At 43.0% G+C, this 19,793-nt stretch overlaps 1 protein-coding gene across 2 annotated transcripts in view; it reads right to left on the reverse strand.

Annotated features, from left to right (window-relative positions):
• Positions 1-412: 412 nt before the first annotated feature.
• Positions 413-19,793, reverse strand: part of LOC142208660 (ATP-dependent RNA helicase DHX8) — a 31,468-nt gene continuing 12,087 nt past the window's right edge. For both annotated transcript variants that reach the window (XM_075277289.1, XM_075277290.1), the window contains 22 exons: positions 19,604-19,689; positions 18,883-18,955; positions 17,649-17,734; positions 16,289-16,398; positions 13,773-14,096; positions 13,514-13,658; positions 12,896-13,099; positions 11,939-12,026; positions 11,658-11,755; positions 10,650-10,797; positions 9,876-10,057; positions 7,861-8,055; positions 7,172-7,357; positions 5,764-5,974; positions 5,259-5,440; positions 4,738-4,878; positions 4,303-4,458; positions 3,023-3,160; positions 2,759-2,887; positions 2,401-2,597; positions 1,676-1,855; positions 413-760 (listed from right to left, as the gene is read on the reverse strand). In XM_075277289.1, the coding sequence (XP_075133390.1) occupies positions 541-760; positions 1,676-1,855; positions 2,401-2,597; positions 2,759-2,887; positions 3,023-3,160; positions 4,303-4,458; positions 4,738-4,878; positions 5,259-5,440; positions 5,764-5,974; positions 7,172-7,357; positions 7,861-8,055; positions 9,876-10,057; positions 10,650-10,797; positions 11,658-11,755; positions 11,939-12,026; positions 12,896-13,099; positions 13,514-13,658; positions 13,773-14,096; positions 16,289-16,398; positions 17,649-17,734; positions 18,883-18,955; positions 19,604-19,689 (3,479 nt within the window). In that variant the 3' untranslated portion in view covers positions 413-540. The remainder of the gene's footprint in view (positions 761-1,675; positions 1,856-2,400; positions 2,598-2,758; positions 2,888-3,022; positions 3,161-4,302; positions 4,459-4,737; positions 4,879-5,258; positions 5,441-5,763; positions 5,975-7,171; positions 7,358-7,860; positions 8,056-9,875; positions 10,058-10,649; positions 10,798-11,657; positions 11,756-11,938; positions 12,027-12,895; positions 13,100-13,513; positions 13,659-13,772; positions 14,097-16,288; positions 16,399-17,648; positions 17,735-18,882; positions 18,956-19,603; positions 19,690-19,793) is intronic.

Raw genomic sequence — 19,793 nt, forward strand, 5'->3', positions numbered from 1 at the left:
GACAAATTGTAATTTCACATTCTATAACAAAAAACGCACACAGCGCAGTCTAAACGTGACCTTATAGAGGACCTTCCATGTCTTTTGAGATCGGCAGTATTATATACCGCTAGAAAGTCAGCAGTGAGATGAATGCAGCGCACTTTCAGTTTTGCCAAAACTAAAGCCAACAATATCTCCCGCACCTAGGCACATATGGGGAAGGCTGACAGCTTTCTGGCGGAATATAATACTGACAATATCAGAGAACGTGAGAGGTCCTCTTTAATAGTCATATAAGAAAACCTATACCACTACCAGTAGTAACAGGCCAAAACTTAGATTGGCTTGCCTTGTGTAAAGTCAGGCACTAGATCCGAACAAAAGGAAATCACCGTTTAAAAAAACATATATATTTTATACAGGATGAAAGACACAAAGTCTGTCATAAAAATAGAGGTCGCCATTGTTTTACAGAGTCCGGAGATAAAGTCTGTCTCATGGTTGAGGCCTGCAAAATCCCTTGAAGGTCCGGGGAGGTTTTCACAGCTTGCACCCAAATCACCGGCGTCGGAAGGCCCGGGAGATTCTCCAGGCATTGGGCTCCTCGTAGCGGTTATAAAGGGGCTCCAGGCGCTGCTGTTTCTTCTGCTTGCTGAGCTTAGTTGGATCAGAGACTTTGAAGAAGGCAGGAGCAAATTCTACAAGCCACCGGGGGTCTATGGTGGTCACTTCCCGCATGTACTCTTTGGTGGTTAAAACTAATTCATGGTACACAACCCTGTGGAAAACAAAAAAAAAAAGAAAAATGTTCGGAAAATGTACATTTGTAAGATCGGCAAAAAACCTATTTTTATTTTTTAACGTATTCAAATGTTTTATTGTGTGTATACAGTCTCCAGCAAGTAATATACTCTGTATCCATGATCTACAGTATGGGCTGTCAAGATCTCTACATAATATCATTCAATAGGAACACTCACTACTTACTGTTACAATGGATAAAAATCTGTTCTAGTCATGTGATGAACACAGAAGTATACAACTAATATCTGCAGTGCAATTGTAATGAGCTATGCACCTCTGTGATCATCACAAGACCGGAGATGTTTCTGTTGTACATAAGAAGACATCAGCACAGGCAAGAGCTTGCAGCACTCATGAGAGATGCAGCCTCTTCAATAAGCTGATTTTTCAGTGTCCATATTGTTGGAGCTCAAATGATCACATATTGGTGACCTATCCTAAACACAGGTCATCAATATACAAAAGCCCTGGGCTCAGTGGTTGTACAGTGGCAACTTTTATTATTATTATTTCCTACATGTGAACATACTCTTAGTGTGACAAGCTCAAGGGAGATCCTGCTCCTCAATATTGTAGAAAGGTATTTGGGAATTCAAAGGATAGTTGAATCGTTTTAGGATTTAATTTGCATTTTCTATACATAAACCTTTCTACAATCTTGGGACCATGAGGACTCCTTGGTTTACCCAAGTTTATAAAGTGATCAGTTCCAGTAACTGAAAATCCCACTAAAGAGACGCCGCTGATGATACACTGCTGGAGGAGAATGGATAGAACTTTCCATAGCTTGTCATTCCTTCAGGACTTTGAATCAAATGAGATCAGGATGTGAAGTCTTCCTTCTTTCCTTCCATCTAAAAATTTTGTGGACAGAAAACTGCTCACTTACCATTCAGGCTGCCTGTTGAACAGGGCACTAGACGGGTGAATATACACCACTTGTTGGTCTATGAGGGTCCGGTAACCTTCCTGGGGATCCTTCTTGGCAGCGTTTCGGAAGAAGCCACTGCATATAGCCTTTTGTACTCTCACTGTCGCTTTTCCGCAGGACACGACATCCAGTTTGTGTCTGTATAAAGAGATTTTACATTACTCATAAGGAACAAAATGAGTATTTACTTGGCTGCATATAAAACACTAGGTCTAGACTGTTAAAGGTTATGAACACTTTCAGAATCATTGTTATTAGTGATTCGCGTGTATTTTAGCCTAGAGAATGTTTCTGTAATAAATACATTTCACTTCACTTGTCTAATGCAGCGTCTATGTTTTACAATACCGAGCAAGCTGCAGAATGCCATTCTGTGAGGAATCCATAGCTTGGTTACTAGCCACCCCCTGATCTAAATGATCTTCTAACCTGATTTATGATCAAATAAAAGCTGAGGATGGAGACTGAGCCATCAGATAGAAAATCTGTCAGATCTGCTATGGAACAGCATTCTGCTGACTGATATGTAGTGTAAAACAAAAAGCAAAAAAAACTACCAATTTTTAACAAAAACCTATTTAAAAAATGATTAAAAAAAAAAAAAAATCTAGGATAGATCAATCCTAGATAGCAGTCATTATAGAATAAGGCAGACAAAATTGGTGTATTGTAATGCACATTACCTGTCCATAATACCCAACATCTGTTTGCGGATATCTTGGGCCCTCCTTAAAGAGCGGGCCTGAATGAAGTTCTCGTAGCACCAGGGGTTAGAAAACTTGTTGTTCTTCCAGGAGTTGTACACGGCCAGCAATGTCAGATGGTCTCCTTCCGTCTGGTGGAACTTGGCCTTTTTCTGGTCAGCAAGTGCTTGTTTATCCTGCAGGAAAAGGGTCATGAACAAATCTGGTAACCAAGTCACTATGATCTAAAAATGAAACTATATCACAGATATCTATAGAAGATCTCTCCTCACCAAACCCACTCCATCTGAGCATATCCATACATGCTAATAGTTTACATGTAGATTGTTTGCTGTACCTTTGGTCTGTAGAAGACATTTTGCACAGACAGCATAGATACAATGGTCAGCATCTCTTCACTGCAGCCAAGATGTACAGACATGATCAGCATCTTACACAGCATAGGCTCCAGGGGGAACTCTGCCATCTATAAGAAGCAAGAAAACATCATAAGAACACTACTGAGATAATCATAGATTTAAGACATAATGTACTGGAGAAACTAAATCAGATATAACAATTACAAGTGTCTACTCTACAAGACTTCCAAAGTCATACTTACCCTTCTCCCCAGACGTGTCAGCAAGCCTTCATCATCCAGAGCTCCAAGGGTGTATAACTGTTCCATGGCTGTGATGAGGGTCTCCATCGGTGGGGCATCCATAAAATCAAAAGACAGTAGATCATTGATACCCATTGCCTTAAGGAAAAACAAAATACATTAGGAGATGTGTGAAGTAATATGGTTGGCATTGCAGGTCTCTGCTCTTGCAAACAACAAGATAGCATAGACTTGAGGAAAACACTGACCAGATCAATCATGGCAACCTTACAATGCTGACTACAATGGTAACAGACAACCCAAAGACAAGATATTCTACATAAAGGTCCAAGGAATTTACATGATATTAGGGCTTTACGTTTGTGACCCCAATCAAAATTACAATTAATGGAACATTTTACCTCGTCTAGAACTAATGAACAATTATTTTAGGACACCCACGTACTTACATACTTACACCCCATTATATATGCCATGCCACTTAATATTGGTTTCAGTTATTCACGTATCACCAATCCTGATTAGACAGGCTGTTAGTGACATTTTAGACAATGGCAGTGTGAGACAGGATGACATGGATGCAAAATAAATGAAATCATTTATGTCAGCAAGTTCATAACATACTTTTGATTTTGGATATATTTCGATTAATTGCCCAGCCCTACATAGTACTGCTCTGATTTGGAGGGGTAATATTTCATAAGGGCCTAGGCCTTCAACTCCAGCTAAGAAGTACTAGTTAATCGGTGACTCAATCCACGTTGGTTTACTGGAAGCTCAAGATATTGCTTTCTTCCAATGTCATGCTTTACACTACAGCTCTGCTTCATTATTATACCAGCTGTGTATAAACACAAGCCCCAACATGCTCACAAGAAAGCCAGAGCATTGGGAGTAGAGATTAACCACAGCATGTAATGAATAAGAACTGTAAGAAACTGAACCAACAACCAGGAGAGGAGGGGTATCAGGTCTCTGTCAGGCTACATTCACACAGACCCTGAAAAAAAAAAAAAGAACCACCCCCCACAAAATAAGGGTCTGTTTTTTCACAGCTGCTTTGTGTCTGTTTGACACCTGCTTTCATATAACCCTCATAGACTTCACTCAAGTGACGGATCAGTGCAGACAGACAAAAATACGACATTACATTTTCTGACAGTCCACTATAACGTACTGGCAAAAAAGTACAGCAATGTGAATAATCACAATGAAGTGAATGCGTTGTAGGAACGGCTGTTTATGACATTCATGTGAAGTTGCTCACAGGAGGTATATACCTTAAGTGACAAGACGGTGCTGGCCAAGTTGGTTCTCTGGATCTCAGGCACATTGGTAGTCAACATTTCATCGCGATAGGCACGCTCCGTGTACAGGCGGTAACACTTTCCTGGACCGGTCCTCCCGGCTCTGCCCGCTCGCTGTTTGGCTTGGGCCTTTATAGGAAGAAAAGAAAGAAATGGAGAAGATGTGACAATCTGAACTGAAGACTCTCAAAGAAATATAAGATTTGGGGGTTTTATTCTTACACGTGTCAGTGACTGTTTCTACACAGACCTAAAATCTACTAAACACACCACATATCTCCTTTATCAGCTATTAGCTATACTTCATACATGACCTCTATATATGAACAGTACAGTAGTAACACAGAACACGCTATGTAGATAGAGGCTACTAAGCTCACAAGTCACATGATGCCCCCAGTTACTCACCTGTGAGATGGGAGTTACTACGAGTTGATCAATTCCAGTTTTAGAGTTGTAGACTTTCTGCTTTACAAACCCGGGGTCCACCACATAGTAGATACCATCAATAGTGAGCGAGGTCTCAGCAATGTTGGTGGCAATAACAACCTCGAAACATAAGCAGACAAGTGTGAAATTTAAGTAATACAAATGAAGAGACGGACTAGAGGCCTCCTGGAAATGGGAGAACAGACAAGATGGAACTGTGTTCTACAGCTATCCTATATAACCTTGTACATCTCTGTATGGGCTCTCAGAGTAAGTCACATGCTGCTCTTATATACATGCTGGAAGTTAAAGGCCAAAAGAGTTTGTCCCAATTACCACTTATCCACAGTAAGGGTGATGAGGGTATGATAAGGGGTGGTCCGACCACTGAGACCACCTACTGATTACATTCCCTGAATGTTTATCAGCTTATACTAACTACTTAATTTGGTATAACCCATTTTATTCAGTGATATATTCTATAGGTAAATTCACAATACCTTTCTGCTCCCCGGAGGAGCTGGGTCAAAAATCCTTGTCTGCATCTCACTGGGTAAAGCAGAATACACGGGCAGTATGATCAGCTCCGGCACATCAGGGCCAAGTGACTTCATTCTCTCATAGAGGATTTCACAAGCGGTGTCAATTTCCTCTTGACCAGTAAGGAAAACTAGAATGTCACCTAAAATAAGCAAATAATGGATCATTGAATATCTACTATGCTACGCGGCAACTTTCAGTATAGAGATTCTGTGCTCTCTCTACAGCAAAAAAGTAACACTGACATAATGCCAGATATAGGACACATCACCTCCATGCCAAGGTAAAGTACATGAACTACATGAATTATGTGCTAACTATCAGACACCAAATGTAAACTAGGTTTGGTGGCTTGTGCTTTAAAGAAACCACCTGGTTCACTACATACACACATTTTTACAATAAATGCATAATACATACACAAACCAGCATAGAACAGTCATATAATACTAGGAGACTACAAACCTGGAGGTTCTGTCAGATGTATCTGCATGACAGTGATGAGACTGGCATCCAGGTAATCCGTCTCAGGCTCCTTGGTGTAAAGAATCTCTACTGGGTATGTGCGACCAGGAATGGTAAAAATCGGAGCTTCGTAGAAATACTGGGAGAACTTCACGGCATCCAAAGTGGCAGACGTCACAATCAGCTTCATGTCGGCACGTTTTTGGACAGTCTAGAGGGAAAACAAAAAGGAAAGTGTAAAAATAAATAGCAACATGGACGACGCAGTAGAACGAAGTGACCCATCCTGGATAATACACATGATCTAGGATACATCATGGCTGTCTGCTTTCCACCTACCTTTGGCTGCTCAGCATTATTCTAATGTAATGTAATGTAAATATAAATAAAATAAAGCCCTGCCGGCTCAGGAACATCCAGGGGGGGTTTAGTATAAAACAGGTTGTAAAACACTACTTTTAAAAAAAAAAAAAAAAAAAGTGTTTCCATGTGATAAAGTGATGGACGATCACTAGAAAATAGTTTGGGTCTGACCTCTAGGAATAGCAAAGGATGTCCGCTATACCTCTGGGCTACACCTTCTCCACAGTCACTGAGCTAACTAGTTTGTACCACAGCAGTAGAGAAGAGACACCAATAAAAAAGAAAAAAAAACATGGAACCAACACCATGTCCTGAACCCAAAATGAACCATAACAGTCCAGAGCAGGAACAAAAAGAAACAAGGATGGGATCTGTGTCCCCCAATGAATACATAAAGAAAAGGGACTCAACACCATGAGATGTCCTAAATTAGTCACGGAGGTTGGGAATTACGCAGCCATGCGAACAGCCTATCACACAGCTTATTGCAAAACCTTGGGACGCAAGCTGGCATAGTTAGAGGACACAAAATGGAACTGGTAGAACCTGGTGCAGATTTGGCAGCTTTACAGACCTGGGCGGCAGACGCCTGATGCCAGACAGCCCAGGAGACCCTCTATACCTACCTGTCTACAATCTCACACGTAAAAGTGGGGTCACCGGTATTTCGAGTTGGGTTGTGTCTGTCTCCTATGAACACTAGGCTAGAATTGGCTAGCACAGTGTCTTGTGAAGAGGGTATAGCTTGGAAGTGGAGCCGACATCTTTTGATATTCCTAGTGTCAGCTCCAAGTGGCCAGGTCTATCTATGGTGCTGTGTTCCCCATTGAAATAAGTGAAAATTTGTTTTAAATGTGATGATTCTTTTGTTCTTGTGGAGATAATCCACCCCCAGTGGTATCTGGCAAAAGCTTATTGCCCTATGTCTACCGAGAATATGCATGCTCAGCAAGCCAAGTGTTTGTTTAGGGAGGGGGTTCAGGAGAGAAAGCTGTCAGCCTAAGACAGAGTAAGTAAAAGTCGAGCATCTACAGGTGATTCTTACCTTCTTCAGGAGCCCAAACAGTACATCGGTGTGGATGGTCCTCTCGTGGGCTTCGTCCAGCATGATAATGGCATACTGAGACAGATCAGGGTCTATCAGACACTCTCTAAGTAACATACCGTCTGTCATGTATTTAATGACAGTCTCTGGACTCGTGCAGTCTTCAAATCGAATGGTATATCCAACCTACAGGGACAAATAGACAAAGTGTTATTTTCATGCCCATACTTACATGGAGGATTCAGATGTTCTGCTCACATGGAATGGGGAGTGTTGTAAAGCCAAAGGTAGAAAGAAAGGTCAACCAATGATGAAAGGAATGGGTACGGTAGAACATTACTTATGTATAGGAGGAGGAAGGGAATAAAAAAATGAACGCCACAATATTTGAGCATTCAGGATCTTGTGAGGATTGTACCATCAAAATGTGCTAAAAGTGAGTGCCCAAAATACATGGCCAGAGTTCTGTATGGGTAAGATATAGCAGTCGAAAAGCAACATTCATTCATTTCAAATGTGCCACAGCACGTCAATGGTACAACAAATACACATGAAGTCCGTGGCCCAGCAGGTAACCACTGGGGGCTGCAGAAGGCAATCCGATAGTGATCAGCTCATCGCTAGGGTACAGTCCTTTACTAAAGATAAAACCTGCCACTGGTAGGGGGATATGAAATGCACCAACTCACCTCCTGGCCCAAGCAGCAGCCATATTCCTCAGACACACGCTTTGCCACAGACATGGCAGCCACTCTTCTAGGCTGAGTACATCCGATTTTACCCCTTGTTGTATAACCAGCTTCAGCCAAGTACTGGGTAATTTGGGTGGTTTTTCCTGAACCAGTTTCACCAATGACAATCAGGATCTGGTTGTCGTGAACGGCCTTTGGGGAGAAAAGAAACAACACTTAGAATATTTACGTCAATAACAATTATATCAAAAATTTTCATAGAAAAATTAACTCTTATATTATCATAAAAGTAGTAATCCTACTAATCCTAAATGTGAAAGTTTGTGTGTTTGGATGTTTGTGGGTTTGTATGTTTGTTCTGCAATCACGGCCAAACGGCTGAACGGATTGGCTTGAGATTTGACACATACCTAGATGGTCACTGGGAAGAAACCTAGTCTACTTCATATACTGCTCCATCCCCCGAAATCCTGAGCGCTTCCGGCGAAAGTCTGCTCCGGCTCCGCTGCAGGACCTGAGATGATGTCAGCCCAGCTCTTTCGGCCAGGTTCCGATAGGTTTGCGGAACGCGCGGGGCGATGGACAATGTGCACTCCACGATACGTCCACTGCATTCTGTGGGCGTGGCCGGCGGAGAATGTGCGGCCCAGAGAAAATGGCAGCTGCTCGCGGCTCCAGCACGACGCTGCCATGTTGCATCAACTATGCAGGGCTTGGCAAGTCCAGAGGCTGCGGACAGTCTGCGCCCCTGACAAGATGTCTGACACTGCCACGTCAGGTCTGAGCTGAACGCGCGGCCTGGATCTGCGGGACGCCACATGTTGAGCGGATGTGCCCGCTGTGTGAGTATACTGGTGACTTGCAGGGTACGGTGCCAGGCGTCCCACCGTGGGGGCACGGGAGCGGCGTTTCGGTGGCCAGGGGGCCTTATGGGAGGACAGTGCGCGGGAGAGGGGTTTGGGGGCCAGGGAGGTGCACAGAGACACAGGGCTGGGGTCCCGTGGGGGGGGGGACGCGGAGGAGGGATTTGGGGGCCCATCCAGAGGGGAGGGGCGCGCAAGACAGCTTACGGTGGCCCGTGGGTACTACAGTGCTGTGCGGGATGGGTCCCGCAGGGGAGGAGTTGACGGTATGCCACACAGGAGAGGTCGGTGCAAAAGAGGGATTTGGGGGTCAGCGGGGGTCCACAGGCGCAGTCGCATCGTCTCCAACAACGACCCACACACGAAGTCATGGGCAAATGCTAGTATTATATAATCCCTATGTAATACAGAGAAAAGACATCTTTCTGTAAATAGTACTTATTATAGCAGAATTACTAGTAAGAGACTCCCATATCAGAGCAGTGTACAGCCTTTGACAGCAGAATCTTTGATGAAGTAGGAAAACATTACGAGACGTTCCCCTTTAATGCTGACACAATCTCTATGATGAAGCAGCTTTGTAATCAAAAAATCTGCTGCAGCTTTCTGTAAATGTGCATGAAATGTATCTGCCAAGTCTGTCTTTAATTTTATATGTACAAAGCCGATCTGTCAGCTGGGATCAGGGAGTGCCCTGAAGGCTGTACATGGTATGGGGGAGATTGGAAGGGGGATATATAATCTTTTAGAAACGGATATAATGGCTATCACAACTGTTATCCATAATTCTGTTCCTGTGATGTCCAGTGTGCAGTATTTTCCAGCTTCTTCTACCATTGTTAGGGATTGCTAGCTCTGTCTGTATCAGCGTGTAGTTCTCCAGAACTTAGATCTGTCATAAGGGATTATCCAGGGAATGTGTAAAACCTACTTCCTCTGGGGTTCCTTATGTGTCAAACCTATTTAAGTGTATAGAGGGATAAGTAAAAAATAGGACATGTGAATAGCCCCCATTCAATGACAACAAAACAACAAAACAAAAAAACGGACGTAACATGGCCCTTTATCACTGTCATGTGAAAGCGGCTTAAGTTTTTACACAGTCCCTGGATAACCCTTTTAGCTTATAGGCCAAGTTTCCACTGTTACCTGCACCAGCTGCTCCTTTAGTTTGTAAATAGGCAGACTCTCCCTCTGTTCAATAATTGACATCTGTGTCTTCTTCCCGTAAGAGGCCTTATTACCTCCAAAAGCATGCTTCTTCCACTCAGGAATATCATTGGGCATCATCCCAATGCCCCTCATGTTAGCAGCAATTTGTCGTCCGTCCGCTAGAAAACAAAATGTCAAGGTAAGAAAAATGCTGCAAGAGAAGCAACTGCCTATATCTGCAATTACCAAATAGGCTTTGTCGGCAATCTCAGCTCTATCTAAACACTGAATTTTCAGGGGGTATTAGGAAGATATTCAGCAAAATCAGCCAAACATATTCAGAGATTTCTGCAAACAAGAAACACACCAAAAGAGTCTGCATAAGATGCAGCCCATATATTCGATATGGATGTTGAAAGTGTGAACTGTCCACTTTTCTTACTACCACATTTGCAAAGTGTAAGTAACATCTAATAGCAAATAAGAGCACAAGAGGAGAAAACCGCTTTATAGAAAGCCTTATGAGCGATTCCCTATTTCTCCAAAATGAATAACATTGTCATGAACACATCAAGTGAATACTGAGAATGTATATTAGTCATCTCCTTCTAGATTTCCAGGCTATAGTATGACAAACATTACCATTATCTGTCCAAGTTTTAAGTGCAAAAGAATTGCTTTTCCAAGTGCCTTATTATGATAAATTCTTCTTCCCAACCTATCTATAAGCTGTGACTGGTATCAATACAATATATAGAGGTGACTACAAACCGTCGGGCAGAGGATCCACCCAGTGCTTGTTTAGGCCCATAGGTATGGAGTCCATCTCCGCCTCTCGCTGCGCTTGCTTCAGTTCTCTTCTCTCCTTCGCCAAAGCACTCTGCATCATGGCAGCTTGAGAAAGGGAACCATCGGGATTCTGGAATAAGACATTATTTATCCTTTAAGGTTAAAGAAACAAGACAACTTTCCATAACAACACTAAAACAGGAAGACAACTGGAGCAACAATAAGTACAACGATTTGTCTCACTGCTCGCCACACACGGTGACTGGTTATCCTTGGGAACGCTTCTCTTCTCCATCTATACATTTGACCTGGTTCTGCTAAAATCACATTCAATTACTAACCCCTTAACCCTTTCCCAACCTTAGTTTGAACTGCATGGACAGAGTGTCTATCAGCTTCATCCTCCTCCTTCTAAAACCCATCATGGAAAACACTGAATTCATTATCCTTCCCCCACACACTCAACCCTCTACCAGCCCATGCTAATTTGGGGTAACCTTAGATTCTCCCCCGTCTTTCAAAACTGCACATCTAAGCCATTGCCACCTCTAACCCAAGAAACATTTCTTGAATGTGTGCATTTATTAACTATGCGTAACAAAAAAAAAAAACCCAGTTAGTCGAAGCCCTTATCTGCGTAGAATAAAACCTCCTTCTCTGTGACTTCCCAGCTAACACTCCTGCACACGTCCAATCGTCAATTAATTCTGTTTCCCGATGAATCTACTTCTCCTCTACCTGTCACTTCACTATATTCCTCCATACATCTCTGACCTAATCTACCTATAACTCATCACATGTATTCCCTTACACGCACAAGAACTTCTTTGCTCTCCCCTTTCTCCTGCGTGTCTGCTCTTTCTCAGTACCAGGCTGTCACTTGTTCAGTTCACCTTTATTGCGCTTGCTTTCTGTTACATGCATCATATGTACAATGTGCTGGATCTGATAGTGGCTTGTATAGAAATAATACATTACAGAACTCGATACCTTTACTATTTTAATTGGGCTCATGTCCATGCTCTGCTTTGTGTGCCCTCTTAGGAATGGAGGCTCCTCCTCGACAAGCTCAATCTCCAGATCTTCATCTATTCCAGAAGAAACAGAGTTAAAACATTTAGCAAAATCTGAATAGGTACAAATGGCCAAACAAAGAAGCAGCGATACACAGCTCTGACCTACAGAAAGTGCAGAACATGGCAGCAAAATATCCAGAAACAAACTTAGTTGGGAACAGAAGAATCAAAGTAGTAGAAAAACATGTGACCAACCTTCTTCATCATCAACCTTGGGCAGGATACCAGTCTCTTCATCAAAGTCAGGGAATTCCTCTTTAGAAAGGACATTGGCGGCGATCATCTGAGAAAGAAACGGAATGAATATTTACGTCTAATAGTCCACAAACAAAGAATTACAGGCAAGTGACTCCTTACAATGAAACAGAGAAAAATTTTTGTCTCATCTGATCAATCTGGGTGATTCTGAGAGTGATTGGCAGAAGGTGCTGTGGTCAGATGAGACAAAAATTGAACTCTATGGTATTAACTCAACTTGCCATGTTTGGAGGAAGGGAAATGCTGCCTATGACCCAAAGAACATTGTCCCCGCTGTCAAACATGGAGGTGGAAATATTATGTTTTGGGGGTGTTTCTCTGCTAAGAGCACAGGACCACTTCACTGTGTCAATGGGAGAATGGATGGAGCCATGTACCGTAAGATCCTGAGTGACAACTTGCTTCTCTCCGCCAGGACATTAAAAATGGGTCATGGCTGGGTCTTCCAGCAGGACAATGACCTAAAACATACAGCCAAGGCAACAAAGGAGTGGCTCAAAAAGACACACATTAAGATTATGGAGTGGCCTAACCAATCTCCAGACCTTAATCCCATAGAAAACTTATGGAGGGAGCTGAAGCTCTAAGTTGCCAAGTGACAGCCTCAAAATCTTAATGATTTAGAGATGATCTGCAAAGAGAAGTGGACCAAAAGTCCTCCTGACGTGCGCAAACCTCATCATCAAGCATAAAAAACGTCTGACTGCTGTGCGCACCAACAAGGGTTTTACCACCAAGCATTAAGTCTTGTTTGCCAGAGGGATCAAATACTTATTTCTCTATGCAAAATGCAAATAAATTTATACAATGTGATGTTCTGGATTTTATTTTTGATATTCTATGTCTCACTGTTAAAATTAATCTACTCTTATCTAATATAGATAGATACATTACCTGCTTAATCTCCCACTTTTCTGGGTCAGAAATCTTGGTGAGACGTTTTCTTTCCAAGGTGTCATCTTCAACCTCTGGGGCGTTCACCAAAGAGAGGTGGCTGGGTCTGTCTGGGTTCCTCATGGAGGCCTCCTCATTGTTCTCACCAACCAGATTCCTCCTTCTGTTAGGATTCAGATCTTCTCCTGTGTCTTGATCCACATCCTGCAATGAAGAACCATCAAGTAGTAAAGAACATAACATTGAATGTATTGATATCCTCTTGATCAGAGGTACTGTCCTGGCTTTGCAGAGACATCAGACAGTAACAATGATCTAGAGCAGGGGTCCTCAAACTGTGGCCCGAGAGCCACATGCGGCCCGCCAAGCACTTCTGTCTGGCCCCGCCGACAACGCCGGCAGGCGTGCATTTATAATGAAGCTCCTGAGGAGCTCGGGCCAGGCCATGGAGCGCACTTCCCTTTACCTATTGGAGGGCACCGCTCCCAATGTCTGTGAAACCTGCTCTGCCTCCGGCCCACTGTTTAAAAATTTGAGGACCCCTGATCTAGAGGGTCTATAACTGAAACGTAAATTACAGGTACAAACAACAGGCCAGACTCTCATGTTCCCACTCACCTTCATACTTAAGCTGGTTTTGCATCCAGTGAAGGAAAGCACCTTGACCTTTACTCTCTGGCCTTTGCTGACGACATCGGCCACATTTGCCACACGACCTTCTCTCCTTAGCTCTGATATGTGTACCAAGCCCTCCCAGCGTTTCCTGTGTGGGAAGACAATCCGTTAGCTAAACTTTTCATCAACAATCTCTATAAATAAAACACAAGGACAATTGTTGTCAATCATCTGATATTAGAAGAGAACTCCAGAAGCTTACCTCAGACCCTCCAGCTGAACAAAACACCCAAACTGCATGATACTGGTGACTTTGCCATTGTAGATATCCCCAATAGCCGGCTCTTCTGGAGGGGGCCTGTCCACATGCTTTTCCCTCCAGCGCTCATCACTCTTCTCAGATCGCTGCTTTCTGCTGGAATGTTCCTCCTTAGTAGGGCTCCGGTATCGACTTTTAATAGGGCTGCGACTCCTTGTCCTGTGTCTACCTGATTTCTTTGTCCTATCTCTGGACCTTGAGCGGGATCTGTGCTTATTTCTTCGACTCCTCTCTCTACTTCTGCTGCGGCTTCTCTTCTTCTTATCCCTGAGAAAAGATTAGATTTATTGAGCTAAACATCAGGTTTCATAATACAATACTGTGACAGAAGATGTATTAATTTATAACTAAGCGTATTAACAGTCCGTGACAATTGTGTGTCTTTATGTCTATGTTATACGGGTTGTGCAGGATTAGCAAACAAGGCTACTTCCTTCTTCTCAGGAAGTGACATCACGACCATTGTTCACATAAGAATGCTACGGCTAAGTCCCACTAAAATAAAAGGGACTGAGCTGCAGCAAGGCCATGTGAGCATCCTGGGAATAAAAAAGCAGCCATGTTTGCAAATCCTGCACAACCCCTTCAAGCTTTTGTGATAAGTTGACAGGTAGAGCACTGGAATCACAATATATCTCCCCCCAGGTTTCTGAGATAAGTATGGTCCAGTGCGGGTCTTGTGTAGGCCTCAGCCCAGCTGTGGGTCCTAGGCTGATTACTGAGCCATAAAAGGTTTTAGAGCCTGCACCTCAGGGCAGATCATGGGAGCGAGATGAGGTGCCTGGGTCTGTCCTGAAATACTGAGAGTCTGGTGAGACCTAACTGTGTTACTTACTTTGTTCGTGTGGTTGGTTGTAAGCCACACATATAGTTAGTTTTTACTATTTAGTTAGTGCTCGAACGAGCAGGGTTTTGTTTGACATATTTGCTTACTCTGTACCTGAAGTGAAGGTTTATTTATAAGATAAGATAATCCTTTAATAGTCCCACATTGGGGAAATTTCAGCATGTTACAGCAGCATAGTAATACAGATACAGGATAATACACAGTAGTATATTACAGACATAGACACACATAAGCTGAGAAGAGAAGATATACTAGGAGTCCATAGCAGCTAAGGAAAAACGGAAGAGAAGAGGAAGACCTCATGGTCATCGTCATAATCATTAGTTCTCTGTGCGGAGTGATCTTCGCTTGGTCTGATGTAGATTATACAGCCTGGTCGCAGTTGGAAGGAAGGACCTGCGATAGCGCTCCTTCTCACACTTGGGGTGAAGCAGACGGTCACTTACAGTGCTGCCAAGTCCCATCAGGGTCCCATACATGGGGTGGGATTTGTTCTCCCGCATGGAGCTCACCACAGACAGTATCCTTCTGTCACCCACCACCTGTACTGGGTCCAGGGGGCTCCCCAGGACAGAGCTGGCCCTCCTGATCAGCCTGTCACGTCTATTTCTGTTCCTGGTTGATATACTGCTCCCCCAGCAGGCCACACCGAAAAAGATGGCTGAGGCAACCACAGAGTTGAAGAAGGCCCTAAGAAATGGCCCCTTGTCTCCGAAGGCCCTCAGTCTCCTGACCAGGTAGAGTCTGCTGTGGCCCTTTCTGTGCAGTGCCTCCAGGTGATCAGCCCAGTCTAGTTTATTATTGAGGAGCACGCCCAGATACTTATAGGTCCTGACTATCTCAATGCATGTCCCCTGGATCACCACCGGGGTCGGAGCACCTCTCCGTTTACTAAAGTCCACCACCATCTCCTTGGTCTTCCCAGCATTAATCCTGAGCTGGTTCTGCTGGCACCATTCAACAAAATCCCGGTTTAAGTCTCTGTATTCCCTATCGTCGCCATCAGTGATAAGGCCTACTATTGCAGAGTCATCGGAGTACTTCTGTAAGTAACAGCTGGATGAGTTGTGCTTAAAGTCAGCAGTGTACAGTGTGAAGAGAAATGGGGCAAGGACTGTACCTTGTGGTGCCCCCGTACTACAGATCACAGTGTCAGACACACAGTCTTGGTCTCTGACATACTGAGGGCGGTTTGTCAGGTAGTCTAGTACCAGTTGGACAGGGGGTGGTCCACACCACCAAGGTTCAGCTTCTCCCTCAATATCCCTGACTGAATGGTGTTGAACGCACTGGAGAAATCAAAGAACATTATTCTCACAGTGTTCCCGGGTTTCTCCAGGTGAGAGAGAGCTCTATGAAGAAGGTGGATGATGGCGTCATCTATCCCAATGCCCGGCCGGTAGGCAAACTGGAGGGGGTCCAGAGCGGAGCTCATTAGGGGGCGTAGGTGTGTCAGGACCAGTCTCTCTTATTTTGCTCTTTTTCCAAAAAAACCTGTCTGAACTGGACATTGTGTCCCTGTTTCTGACTGGTTGGGTCCGCACCATTGCTGCTATCGAGCTACCTTCCCCACACTTTGCTGCAAATTATGGAGAGGAATATTGATACCAACTTGTGTTTACTGCTCTTCTCCTGCGCTTTAGTCTCCATACTTGGTTTTTGTGCATCAAGCTGTTCTAAGACATCTGCACCGACCTTCACATCTTCAGGTTCCAGCATGGTCTGCAAAGATTAAATAGAATAAACCTCTTAATAAAACTCTGCATATACATATTACCTTACATCATAAACATACCTGGCAACAGCAGGGGGCACAAGTACTATGCCATATCATCAATGGATGACACCAGTGCAAGCAAGCATGCTGATCTACACAAGGATCTACATGGGAATCCAGGGGAACCAAGTGCTCAATTGCATGGTGGAAATGTATTCAGGGATTGCGCTCCTTACAGTGGTCACATGACTGCACTATCATTAAAGGGATTTTCTCACGAACATACCCATATTTACATTGGTAGACATTCAAAAGTAAGATTTTTTTCAGCTATAAATAATTAGATTTTGCAGATTTTCTCTAACCACCTTAGTGGTGACAGACTGTCTTGATCAGCTGCCAATGAATACAATCATGAATGCAGGAATTTCCAAAATCCAGGCCATGATTTCCTTATTGTGGCCAGGTTATCAGGCCGGGACCCTGACCACTATACGGAGATCATGGCTGGGTTTCTATCAAGTTTCACACCATAGAAAGTTGCATTCATTGTCATATTCATTGGCCACGGATCAAAAAAGAAAAAAAAAAAACTGGTTGGATAAAAACTTTTAAATCCTATAAAAATTTTAAATATTTGCTTAACTTTTAATCGTCTAAAAATTGAAATATGGTTAAACTGGCAAGTACTAGACATCTTACAGCTATTTATCTTCCTAGGAGAAATAAGAAATCTTCATGTTGAAATCTAACAGATTGGATTCTTGTTTGCTGCAAAATCTAACAATAGGGAAAGTCACATCGAATTACAGGTATCTAAGGTGATTTATATTCAGGTCAGTAAAAACCGGAGGGCCGTGTCTGGTGCTATCACGTACTACTCCAAGAACAGCAGCAATCTCTTCCATGGACTGTGTCCATGCTGTTGAGTATTTAGTGCAATACCAGACAAGACCTGTGCAGAAGAGTGTCGCTGTTCCTGGAAGCAAGAGAGACCCTCTCTCAAATATCAAACTCTATAAGTCGCCTCCTGTTCACATTGTACAATATACAAACTTATGTACGACACCCATAGAAAGCAATGGTTGCTTAATGACTTCAAAGAGGTGAAGCAAAAATAACACTGCTCAATACTTCCTAATAGAATAAGACACCGATCAGGACACCCCCCACCCCCGAACCCCCTCCTCATATAAGCTCCAAACAAACAGGAAGTAATATATAGTAAGCACACAGTAATATAATATATATTTACCCGAACACTGGGGTTGTCTGGTCTGCAGAGGGCTGGAAATAGTTCTTTAATCTTCTCTTTTTCAGATTTAGGCTTTAAATTTGCTTCTTAAAAAAAGAAAAAAAAAAACACAAATATCATCATGATTATAAACCTTAAAATGTGTGTGTGTGTATATATATATATATATATATATATATATATATATATATATATATATATATATATTAACAAAGGAAAAGGAAAAGCAGATGCCTTGAACTCTGGATAGCGGAAAGGTAATGACTAGGCCAGAGACATATATTTGAGTGTCGTCAGCAATACAATGGTACTGAGAGCCATGTACCAAGGGTATAGATGTAGAATAATAGGGGTCCCAGAACAGAGCCTTGGAGGACATCTACAGAGATAGGGCATGGTGAGGAAGTGGCGTGTAAGTGGGAGACAATAAATGTGTGATTGGTGAGGTATGGCGAGATCCAGGAGAGGGCCAAGTCTGTAATGCCAAGGGATGAGAGTCTGTAACAGGAGGGAATGATCAATTGTGACAGAGGAAAGGTCTGGTAACCCTGGTTAGAGACAGGTAGAAGAGGTGAGCTAGGGTTGGGACAAACACAGTGGTAAGGTTGGGGATGAAGTACAATTGCACAGGTGGTGAGGTGCGATTTGAGATTGGGATGGAGATATTTTCATTGGTAATACACTGTCTACCAATAAGTATTTGGAAACCTGCGGTAGAAAGCAGATGCTTCCTTACGGATGCTTCCAGCCATCGGTTGGGTGCGGTTTCTCTGGCCAGTGTTCGTCAGTCTCTCTCCCAGTTTCGGGGATCTGCCAACTCAGGGCACATTCTGATAATCACCATTCACCTTCCACTTCGTAATCACATAGGCCACTGTCGATTTTGGGTAATTCAGTTTGCTTGCTACGTCCCTTAAGGATCAACCATTTCTGTGGTTCCCCACAATTACCCCTTTCTCGAAATCGGACAACTCTGCACTTTGTGGCATCTCACATGCGACTAATGCCAATGCTGTTTCCTATTTAACGGCGGAAGGCGTGACACATCACGACCGCAGATATCTTCATTTGCATGGGTGTCCAAATACTTATTGGTAGACAGTATAGTGGAGAAGTAAGATATGGAAGGAGAGCACTGAACAGTTCAATAATAGAAAAATAAAAGAGAATACGGGAAGAAACACGGCAAGCAGAAACCTATAAACAGAAGTATACACAAGGAGGTGACACAAACCTTGACTTGTTGATGGCTTTGTCGGTGGCCTCATGGTCTGAATCAACCGCAATAAATTACTTATAAGAGAATCCTGGAGAGAAATGAATGGAACTGTAAATTTTTATTGCAACAATTACATCAGGTTATCTAAGGTTATATAACATTCACAATCTAAATTACTCGGCAATAAGGATGTCGGAGTGTCAACTACTACTGTTTACCCATTAAGCACACGCACTGGTAAAACTCATCCTATACTATGTAAAACTGTTCAATTGGTTTCCCAGGATCACTGTACTGATGGGTCTATTATAAGGATCAAAACCAGATTACTGTGGGTCATCTGTATCTGATCTGTGGATATCAGACACGCAGACCCCACATCGATCAGCTGATCTGTCTGACACAAGCTGTATACAGTAGAAGAAGCTCTGTTCCTTTTCTTGTGAATGGCTGCAGGTCCCCTGGTGTCACTTGTACAGTATACAGCTTTGTGGTGGACACCAGTGAACTGACCCTCTGCTCCCAATCACTTGATACCATTATTACAACTGCCCATTAAATTAGGTAAATTTTATATTTTAATGGAGTCGCTTATTTGGCAGAAACAGTTTAATAGTCACTGTATTTAATAGACACAGTAGGAAGTAAAATAATGGGAAAAAAAAACATCTTACACAGCTGTACGTCCCTGCCAGTCACATGGGATAACAGTAAGAACGCAGTAAAGAAAACTTACAGTGAATTCTGCCCCATTCTTCTCTAGAGCAGACTTGAAGACTTCAAAGGTAGTGGATTTCTCTGCGATATCAATGATGAATTCAGCTGCAAAAGAGAATAATGATAGTGAATTGTCAGATCAAGAGGTGCACATTATGTGGATGGTACAAATACAACGAAAAGCTTATATTACCAGCTCAGACTCCAAA

This window comes from Leptodactylus fuscus, chromosome 6, assembly GCF_031893055.1.
Source record: "Leptodactylus fuscus isolate aLepFus1 chromosome 6, aLepFus1.hap2, whole genome shotgun sequence".
Lineage (NCBI taxonomy): Eukaryota > Metazoa > Chordata > Amphibia > Anura > Leptodactylidae > Leptodactylus > Leptodactylus fuscus.